At 39.7% G+C, this 11,182-nt stretch overlaps 1 protein-coding gene across 1 annotated transcript; it reads right to left on the bottom strand.

Moving 5' to 3' along the window:
* Nucleotides 1-3,163: 3,163 nt before the first annotated feature.
* LOC143859646 (uncharacterized) lies at nucleotides 3,164-5,233 on the bottom strand. Its single transcript, XM_077370299.1, has 3 exons — nucleotides 4,944-5,233; nucleotides 4,647-4,840; nucleotides 3,164-4,128 (listed from the first exon to the last, which is right to left on the bottom strand). The coding sequence occupies exons 1-3, from the start codon at nucleotides 5,231-5,233 to the stop codon at nucleotides 3,164-3,166; spliced, it is 1,449 nt and encodes a 482-aa protein (XP_077226414.1).
* Nucleotides 5,234-11,182: the final 5,949 nt, after the last annotated feature.

The following is an 11,182-nucleotide window of genomic DNA, read 5'->3' as shown; positions in this document are numbered from 1 at the left end:
AGAATCATGCCAGGCAATAATATACTATAATTTATGTGTTAAATTATACAAGGATTGAGAGCACGATGTCCTTCCATGGATGCAACTCAAGGCTGAAATTTGCCAACCATAGAGCCTTTGATATTCCTTAGATGTTACGAATCGAAAATCTTTGAAAAAATTAAAAATTATTTACTTAATAAATTAAGATTATTTGATCAGTACTTTTAGAATCGTTGGATAACGGTATCTCTTCGTAAGGACCTTTAGAACTAATTAGGAACACTTACCTCGCGTTGTGTCCTAGGTTTTAGGGTATCCTAGAGTTAGGGAGTTCAGCCTCATCACAACTGATTACTATTATTAGCAATTGAGTCATTGATCTAGTTACACTAATTACCCTTTTTTTCTCATAAGTTGGGCCTAGTTACCTAGGATATAGGTTAACCTGCATTAGTCAAATGGACGTCTTGCACTTAGCTAGGACGATGTAACATCTTAGATGAAGTCGTAGGATAATAAAATCTTCAACTTGAACTAAATAATTTCTCTTAAAACTGTTGAAACAGTCAATCCAGTCTATATCTGTGTCCTAGATGAGTTAGGCATAAGTAGCTTAGTTTAGGTGCACCAAACTATGATCAACTCTGATTCCAGTGAGGCTGGCATACGTAGGCAACTTGGATACTTGAGTGGCATACCAAGCCCAAGTTGGCTCCACACATAAGTAGTGGGGTTTTATATATTAATCCTTAAATTAAAAGTAATTAAATCACTTAGGACTTTCCATGAAATTAGAATTTTAGGAGAACTTTTCACTTAGATTGAATTCAAACAAATTAAGAAAATCAAGATACACAATTAGGAATTACATTGAAATTAGATATTATGATGCATGTCACGTAGTTCGCACATTAATATAGAGTTAAATGAGACATTTAAAAGAAATTCAAAAGAGTTAACTTTTGGAATTGAAGACCGATTATTGGGCAGGAATGGTGCATGTGGTGGTAACTCCCCATACCTTCCATTCTCGTAACCAGGTAACGAGTCTAAATTTCTGGTCAATTATGGGTCCTAGATCCCTCATCTAGGTGGCGACTCTGTCACTCTCTTTTGCGTGGAATTCGGATTGCCTTAGTGATCCCAAGTTCACGAAAAAGATGAATTAAATCACACCTTGCTAGGCTCGACTGCTTACCCCTGCCCTTATGGGTACTGGGTTGCACATTTGTTGGCACCCTATGGCTTGGTTGCTACCTGCTTGGTTGGGTAATTAAAATCAGTAATAAAAAGCACACGCCATTCGCGTGGGTACGAGAGACCAAGAGAGAGGAAGGCGGCTCGTGGGCCATTCCCCTCTCGCGGGATCAGGTTCCACAAGACGGAGCTGATTTTTCCTGATTCTCTCAAAGAATTTTTTCAAGGAAATTGTGTGCTCTGTTCGAGTCTTTGCCTTTACAATCATATCATCTACATAGACTTCAACCTCTTTGTGAATCATATCATGAAGAAGAGTAGTTGCAGCTCTCTCATAAGTAGCGCCATCATTCTTCAAACCAAAAGGCATTACTCTATAGCAATATGCACCCCACTGAATAATAAATGTTGTCTTTATCATGTCCTCGGGTGCCATCTTAATCTGATTGTACCCGAAAAGTCCATCCATAAAGGATAAGATTGCATGTCCAACTGTATTATCCACCAGGAGATCAATGTTCGGCAATGGAAACTCGTCTTTTGGACTTGCCTTGTTTAAATCCCGAAAATCCACACACATTCTGACTTTTCTCTCCTTCTTGGGCACCGGTACTATGTTAGTGAGCCATTCAGGATATTCAACCACTTGTATGAATTTCACCTCCAAAAGTTTCTTAACTTCCTTCTAAACTTTCAACTCCCATTCTGTTTTGAGTTTTCGGTGTTTTTACTTCTTCGGCTTAACACCAGGGATTAAAGGTAATCTGTGCTGGACAATATCCTCACTCAATCCTGGCATGTCATTATAAGACCAAGCAAAAACCTCCTTCAACTCTTTAAGTAAGGTAATTAATTCCTCACGTTCCTCAGGAGATAAAGTTTTGCCAATCCTTATTTCCCGAATCAAGGTTTCATCACCTATATTCACGATTTCAACTTCCTCTTCGAGTGGTTTTGCTCGGCAACTCTCCTCCTGTTGGATCATATGTTTGATTTCAAGAGGAGTTCTGTCGGCATCCTCGTCAGAGGGGGAGTCTTGATTGTCATTATTAATATTATCAGTTTTAAAAGCAGATTTAGTAGCAGAAATGGAAACATGATTGTACGTAGAAGAGTCTTCTATTTCATCAGAATCAATGATTACATCAATGTTTGAATAGCCCACAGCAGACTTTACAGACTCTGGAATGGTATTTACAAATTCAGAAACATACAACTTGACATCAGTATCAACACACTCTGTTGGACTATTTACAGACTGACCCATGGACTTGACAACAGACTCGTTTATAAACTCGGCACCACTAGAAGCAGACTCATCACGAACTCCAAGAGCAGACTCAAACTCTACAGTACCTGCATCAAAAGAAGAGTTAGAAATGACAGACTCTGTAACTGACTCGGAAACAGACTCATACTTAAACACAACTGACTCTTTTGAAGAAATAAGACTATACTGAAGGGTAACCTGAGATATGGTCTGAGAGGTCCAGTTAGTCATGGGTCCCTCTGCCGGGGTGATTAGATATGTGGGGTCTAGTATCGCTGTGCTCCTATCAATAACGGCCACAGTCTGTGACCCTTCCTCATAAAGTGAGTTCAGGAATTCTGGCACCATTCAGTCACCCCAATCAGTCTCTAACTCTGTCTCTGTGATATGTAAGCCCACTGGTTCATCAGCTAACTCGAGATCGAAGAAAATTTCAAATCCAGGGAATCTCTGTCCAGTCAACTCATCGATCCAAGTCTCAGTAAAGCCACATAACGGGATGTCTGCTCCTTCTTTAGGGAAGCGACCATTCATGGTTAGATCAAGCGGTTCCATCGGTAGGTCTAAGCCTCGGCGACAACACTCGGCCCATTTTAGCATGTAGCGCTTCATTTCTCTGGTCTCTTTCTTAGTAGGCTTTTATCCAAGTCCAAATAGACCATTGAAAGCTAGGAACTCTGGTGACTCAACCAAATCCTGATGATATTTGCCTAGTCAGGCACTTGGTATATAACCCTGTCGGCGAATCATCTTGACAACGTTGGAATTTGTGCTGCTTCTGAAGATCTCTTCATTCATCGCTTCCTTCATGGTAATAGCAGTCACCTTTAACGAAAAACCAGTCAAACTTACATCCCCTGCCTTGCCAATAGTCAGCTCATGGGAAATCTGACCTATTTCCAAGTCTGGGTCGCCTTTGAGAGTGACCACTCTATTATTTCGAATAAACTTCAACTTCTGATGTAGAGTGGATGGTACAACGCCAACTCTGTGCAACCACGGACGACCAAGTAGTAACAGAAAAGATGCCTTAATATTAAGGACATGGAACTCTATTTCAAACTCTTCTCCTCCTATTTGGAGTTCTTTGACCAAAGTCCCAATAACATCACGACGAGTTCCATCGTACGCTAAAATGCCTTGTTCAGAGGGGACAAAATTTTCTGGCCCAAATCCAAGGGTAGTTGCAGCACTCAATGGACAAATATTCAGAGCGAACCCATTGTCTACTAATACCTCTGGAACATTCTTTGTATTGCAAATGACTGTGATCTCGAGATGGTTAGTGTGATCTCGACTCTCAGGGAGCAGGTCTTCATCAGTAAAAGATAGAGCCCTTGATGCCCTAACCATGGCAACTAAGCTCACCAACTCAATAGGTGTAGTTTCAATAGAGACTTGGGCTGCATTAAGTTCTCGAAGAACTAACTTTCTATGCTTTAATGAAGCCATGAGCAGACTCCATACAAAAATATTCGCCTGAGTCTTCTCTAACTGCTTTAATAAGCTCTCATCTTCCTCCTTTGTAACAAGCCTATTATGCCTCTGATTCTCTGCTGCCCTTACTACCTCTGCTGGATTCTCTGCACTCAACTCTGGAGGTTTGAATACACAACCACCCCTTGTGACGTGATGAAGCTCGTCACATTGGCCGTCAAGGAACAACAAGTCATCATCCTCTATTTTCAACACATGGTGTTTTGTTCATCTGCTCTTTCTCATACTCATCAATTCTTAGGATCTAAGGGATCTTCTTCTCTTTATCTACATCTTCGCAACGGAGAGCATAGGGTCAAGAGGAAGACTCTACAAAATCACCATCACTCGCAGAAAGAACTTAAGGCTTCTCCTTTTTCAACTCGTTAATCTCCTCATCATCTAACCTTAGTACATAGGGTTTATCGAATGTTATTGCACAAATGAGGATCGAAGGGTCGAGAAGAGGCTCATCAACAAAAAATAGCATTGGTAGCAGGTGAAGGAACTACATGATGATTTGGAAGGGGGTTCTGGGCAGTATTTGGCTGTTCAACTGTCAAATCTCCCTTTTCTATCATATTCTGGATAGCATGCTTTAGAGCTAAACACCTCTCTGTCAAATGAGCCGAATTTCTGTGATATTTGCAGTACTGGTCTAACCTCCAGTACTTTGGTAGCGGATCTGGTACATGCCTAATGTCTGGAAGCCTTATTTTACTATCTTTGATTAATTTCTTCAGAATAACAGGCAAAGGATAAGGGAGTGGATTAAAGTGCCTGGGTGCTTTCTTCTCTGCCGGTTTCGATACTTCAGTTACAGTCTTAGCTACCGGTCTAACATAATTCACACTGTTCACCTCCTTCTGCATAACCGTTGGCATCTTGCCTTCTCTGATATCAGATGATGATGGCCTAGCCGTCAAACCTTTAGCTATTGCATCCTCAGTTTTTTTTTCTTGTTTGAATCAAATGGTTGAAATTAGGATAATGCTGTGGGGCCATGAAGTGAAAATACTGCGTAGATAGACTCTTGATCACCAACTTAGTCTGCTCTTCCTCTGAAAGCCTCTGGCTCAGCTGCGCGGACTTTCTCTTCCATCTACGAATATAGGCATTAAAGGTCTGCTGTGGACCTTGTTTCAACTGTTTTAGGTCTCTCTTCGTGACCTCTATCCCTTCTTCCATTGAAAATTGCTCTATAAGCTTGTCAGAGATATCTTTCATGGTCCTAACCTCTTCTGGTTTCAGCCTTAGGAACCACTTCTTTGCTATTCCTACCAAAGAGATTGGAAACAACTGGGCCATTTGCTCACGATTGCGATCATATTGCTATGAAAGAATGATAAACCACCTCATATGGCTCCGAGGACATCTGGTTCCATCATATTTGTCATAGTCAGGGACTATGAAATTAGGTGGTAAAGCGACTGCAGAGGACAGCATCAGCTCTGAGACATCAAATTTCGTGGGTCCTTGAACTTTCATACATTCCATCTCCTGAGCCAAATTTCCGAATTTGTCAGACATTTCTCTCTCAAATTTTTCATACATCTCCTTCTCCTTATTGACTTTGGGTACACAGTATTCTTCTGCATACTGTTCATCATCCAAGTCAATCTCTAATGGTGAAATAGTTGGCCTATTCAAATCTGGAGACGTGACTAGAGGAGGTTGATGGGATATCGGTCCTCTGGAAGTAGAGGCCTTGTCGTTAATTTGGTTCTTCATATGGGTCATTTCTTCCGTCATACGCTCCATGTCACGAGTAAGGTTTCTTAGCATCTCCTGTATGGCTACCATAGGATCAGTGCAATCCACCATTGAGACTGGGGTGGGTTGGATGGGTGAAAGTATTTCCTGAAAATGAGACAAAGAACGCTGGGGAAGTAAATGAAATAGGCGACGAAGCTTGTCTACTTAGCCTGGAATCAGAAGACTGACGGGACCAGGTTGGTTTTGAAATTGCAATTTTTCTGGGAGCTATGACTGCTCAATGTCAGAGTCCTGTGATGGAAGTATAAACAATAAATTAAAACATTGATAATTGGTATTCTGATTAAATAGAAATAAGAGAAACAGAAACACACTTTTCATTGATAACATCTTGGTTTGATTACAAAGACAAGCTAGTAAACTAAAGGATAACATGGTCATAACATTGAAATTCTGAGCATCAAGATGCTTAGGACATAAGATAGATGAAGATTCTCAATCGTCTTTTTCATCCAATCTGGCCCTCTTAGGCTTGCGATTTTCGATGTGTTCAATCAATCATTGATAATAGCCTTTAGACACTCCACAATAAGTCTTGCCTCGCATGCCCCATGATGATCGTATTACTTTATGATCCCAATCTCTACAGATTTCTTCGGCAATATGACAATTGGATTTTGCAAGAGGTCGGTCAGGTGTTGGGAGATAAAACTCAGTTTGAAAACCCCCATGTGGACATTCGGTTTGGAGTCCTCCGAGCTGACGGAAGATACAATCTGGGATATAGAATGAAGTTTTCTCCAGACCAAGAAATTGAACAATTTTATTAGGTCGGGTCTGGGTTACAAGCTGATGATAAACAGGGAACCACCAAGTAATTTGATCACCTTGACGAGAAGCTAACCACTCAATCCATTCATCCTTAGTATAGTAGAAAGTTTTGTATTCCCATTGGTCAAACTTAGACAAGGTAAAGTCTTTATTTAGTAAGGTACAGAAATTTGGGGTTTTAAATAGAGCCAAACGTACAGAAGGATTGGGGATCCAGCAAAAGTGGTACAGTCTCCATTGACAGTGTCATCCAATCCATTTAGGGTTTCTGCAAGCATGGTGGGGATTGGATTACTCCCTTTGGAAATCTGATATACAAAGTCCAAAAGTTTAGGGGAAGCATAATGGATATCTTGGGAAAGTAACCATCTGGAGTAGACACATAAAATCAGGGCATGACTACGACTGGTTTGGAATTCTCTGGTAAGCTTACTGGGCTGAGCAAAAAATTTGACCAATTGCTTAACAGACACACCCTTATCCCCAAAGACGGATTTAACTGGAACAACTTGATGGGGAATAAGTTGCTCAAAGACATGATTATAACCTAACTTGGTATCAATTTTGACCAAGGGGCCAGAGTGATCGTGATCCACCAAATAACACCATTCGTCAAAAATTGGGCAAACCTCTTGCATGCCGAATCGAAACACATGGACATCAGGTTGCCAAAAAGTTGTGGCTGCCTTAAGGAGGTTCCAGTCAGTCTCATGGGTAGCAAGATTGTAGAGATGGTAAAAGTTATGACCAGAGAAGCTTAGGCGACAACCTCTACGATCAGAAATCCACTCATTCAGCACTTCATTAAACATGATAAATCACCAGATAATCACGGTAAATAAGATGAGAATAAGGTCAACTTTAAATATGGGATTATAAAGAATAGGATTAACAATAAAGAAATGGACTTGACAATAAATCATGTACTCCAAGGATACAAGTAAGAATAAACTTTTCCATCGGTAATTTCGACATGATCAAATTGATAATCAGTGGCTCAGATGATAAATCATAGTCATAAAAATGACAAAGTAGGGTCATGGACCAGATCTAAAATCTGAATGATGGACGGATATATATGATTGATTTAGAAAAGAAATCTCTACTAAAAAGTAGGTGCTAGTCCAATAATCAAGGAATATAAAGACAGAAACTATCATCAATAGATCAAGAGATAGATTGTGGTCATGAGGATAGAAAGTAGAAGCTTCCGGCCAAGTCTAAATCTGAAGGAGGAACTGATATAATTGATAAATTAGACAAGGAAGCCACACTAAATGAATAGGCCCTAGTCTAATCAAATATAAGGATCAAATTTATCATCAATGGATCAAAATATAAACTGTGGCCATGAGGGTGGCGAGTAAAAGCCACTGACCAGGTCCAGATCTGAAAGATGAATTGATATAATATATAAATATATACAAATATATATATATCCTAACTAGGGGCACCATCCCTAACATAATCTATCGGAGTCAAGGAAGTCTCGACTCATGACAGACTAGTGAATCTACTAAGACCGTGTTTGTAGCCACATAAAGTGAACTACCCTAGTCTATAGATAGGACAAGGCTCCTAACTCTAGGCTCCACATGTGTAAGCAACACATGTTCGTCCCTATATGCAAACAAGAGGACAATGCAATATATAGAAGGGGTAAGCTATGAGGTCCACCTGGTCGAGTGCATAGTTACTTGTACACTGTGACATATAGTCCAGTGCACGAACTATGTCCGTTTTACACACGGAGTGTCCAGGTGCTGAGTATAGCCCTCGCGGCTCCTACTCATAGTATCTCGAATAGGTCATCTGATAGCATATCCACAACAAACCACAACAGGAAAGTAACCACAAAATAGGATAATATATGCAGGGATGAAAGTGCTGTTTGAGCCCTTATTTTATTTTTGCACCTATTTGGTGCCCCTGGATTCTATCGATAATGTTCCCATTTAAAATGATTTTGGCCCAAATTTATTCAAAATTAATTAAAATGGTACCTTTAACAGAGTTAGACAATGTTTCAAGAACTTCTCAGCAGAGTCGCCAGCCTGTGGACCCTGATCAGGAGAAGGCGGCGAGGAACGGGTCCCCCGTCGGTCCTTTGGATCTCCACATGAAGGACAGCTCTACCAAGGAACTCTCGAAACAGGTGCCACCCTCATAGCATAGCACGAGTGGCGATAAAAATGAGATACCTCTTGGTCCGGAGCCAAGGCTCGAAACCAAGACGTACCTAAAATAACTCAGAGTCGCCATCCACGGAAGTCAACCCTGGAACCAAAAACCAAATCCTCTGTGCAATGGATAACCAGAAATATATATGGGCTCGTGCGTGATTACGAATGAGGAAGGTCCAAAGAACACCCCATCCGCCCAAGTGCAAGCCCTTGGTCTCTTATGCCACTTATTTATTAACTTTGAAGAATTTTGGGTGAAAAGTAATGTGAAATGGGAACAGGCATCCCCGAGAAAACGTCTACCTAAACATGCAAGACCTAGGGATGGGTAAAAGAAAAATAAACACCCAAATCCTAAAGAGAAGTGATATCAGTGTCATCTGACATTGGAAAAGACACTACAATCCACAGTCTCTAAAAGGGGCAGAGAAAACTATAGTTTATCCAATACCAAATAACCCTGTTATCTATCTTCACACATCATATCTAACATCTAACATCCAAGCTTAAAGAGAAATGGTACTAGTATCATCTGTCATTAGAAATAACATTAGAATCCGCTGTCTCCTAGAAAGGCGTAAAAGACTAAGGTTGCTCTAATAACAGATAACCCTAGTATATATCTCTAAACATACATCTAATCCTAACACATCACATCTAAGTAAGCAGTAAACATACGCATGCACATGTATAACGAAAGAGATAAACCTGCACACTGAGCAAACGTCAGTAGATGATAGCAAAATTAATGATCAGTAACAGTAAAAGGCTATAGCTATACATGTGAGAACTACAGCTAAGCATGTGATCAAAGATAATAAAAGAATAAGCAGTAAAGAACTATATCTAAACATGTGAACAAACAAAACAATAAGGAAGCATATAAACTACGGCCAAGCGTGTAAGTAACCAAATAAAGAAATAATTTTCATCTGAAAGAAAACACACAAGGAACAATGATAACAACAAACACAAACTCAAAAACACTAACAACAAACCCTAAGACTCTAAACGTTGTCGCCCGAATCCTTAGATGGTCTGATATTCATCTAAAGCCGCCTACGTATCCCCGCCTCTACGAGAATCAAGGCAACGTAGTTCTTTGCGCCTATTCTAAACTATAATGCCTAAGACATCTAGACCACTAAACTAGACTCCACCTAAATGACCAGACTGATTTTGAATGTTTTTGGAATGCTGTTTAGATTAAAGTGAATTGTGAATTTTAAAACTTCTTATATATCCTAACTAAATGCAAGTTAGCCTTAAACTAATGCAGGTGGGCCCTACAACCTATGTGTAACTAGGATGTGTGTCCTAAGGAAAACAATGGGTTATCTAAAGCACCCTACTCTAGTCATCAGTCGGCGATGTGGATCGCCAACTAACCGGACGAAGGTGTTCCTAGTTAGGACAAACTCCTAACTCTAAAACAAATACAAAACACCAAATCACTTTATCTAGGATAAAATCCTAACTCATAGAGGAAAATCTTTTCAAAAACATGTTTTATGAAAGATTTTTTGTATTTCTAAAAAGAGTTAAATGGTTTATTAATAAAATTTGTCTGGACTTGGGATAAAGATCCCCAGCTGCCTACGTACCTCGTGGAAGAAGATCAAGCCAACGTAGTTCGGAAACAAACTTTCCTAGTACACTCTTAAAAAAATACTTCTGAATTTCAAATGTTTTGAGGTTTTTTGGTTTACTATGTTTTTGGATTTAAAATGTTTCACCCTTTTAGCCAAAGGGAACAAAATGAGAAAACATACTCTGTAATCCAAATCGCGGCAGAGTACAAACACCATAAGGTAAAACTCCTTGGGCCAAAAGGTAAAAAACTGAAAAGGTAAACTAGTGCCCTAACTATGAAAGCTAGATTCTAAATAGGCAGGCTCTAACAAGAGTGAACTAGTCTCTAAATGATATGGCAAAGGATAAAATCCAAGATAAACACCACTAAAAGGGATACTAATAAGACCAAACACGTCTAACAACTCTATAAAGGAGCAAGCTAATAAAACGAAACACAAGTAACAACACCATAAAGGAGTGCAAATAAGTCGAAACACGACTAAAAACTCTGAAAGGGTATGCAAATAAGTCAATGACTCTTTAATAACACTACCAAAATATGAGGGTAAATAAGTCAATGACTCGCTAACAACACAATAAGGGGTAAATAACTCAAAGACTAACTCCTAAATGAAGAAGAGACTAAAAAATGCTAGTGAGACTGGATAAGTCTTCTAGACACAGAGATGAACTCCAAGTATCCTTATCATTGTCCTAGCAATGATAAATAGGGATAAGAGAAATAAAAACTAAGTTAATCTTCTAATAATAGGGATGTTCTATAAATGAGGCTGAGATAAGCCTCCTATGGGGTAAACTCTCTAAAAGGGGTTCTAAATGAGACAAAGCTTGTCTCCTAAAGGGGATCTAGATAACTCTTGCATTGCCCATGCAATGAGAAGAACCAATGTCCAAGGACAACTCTAGCTACTATGTAAGTCCCCTAAATGAA

Source organism: Tasmannia lanceolata, unplaced genomic scaffold (genome assembly GCF_043159265.1).
Source record: "Tasmannia lanceolata isolate RefF3 unplaced genomic scaffold, GAP_Taslan_0.1 ptg000035l, whole genome shotgun sequence".
In the NCBI taxonomy this organism is placed as follows: domain Eukaryota; kingdom Viridiplantae; phylum Streptophyta; class Magnoliopsida; order Canellales; family Winteraceae; genus Tasmannia; species Tasmannia lanceolata.
This window is presented reverse-complemented; position numbering and strand designations above follow the sequence as displayed.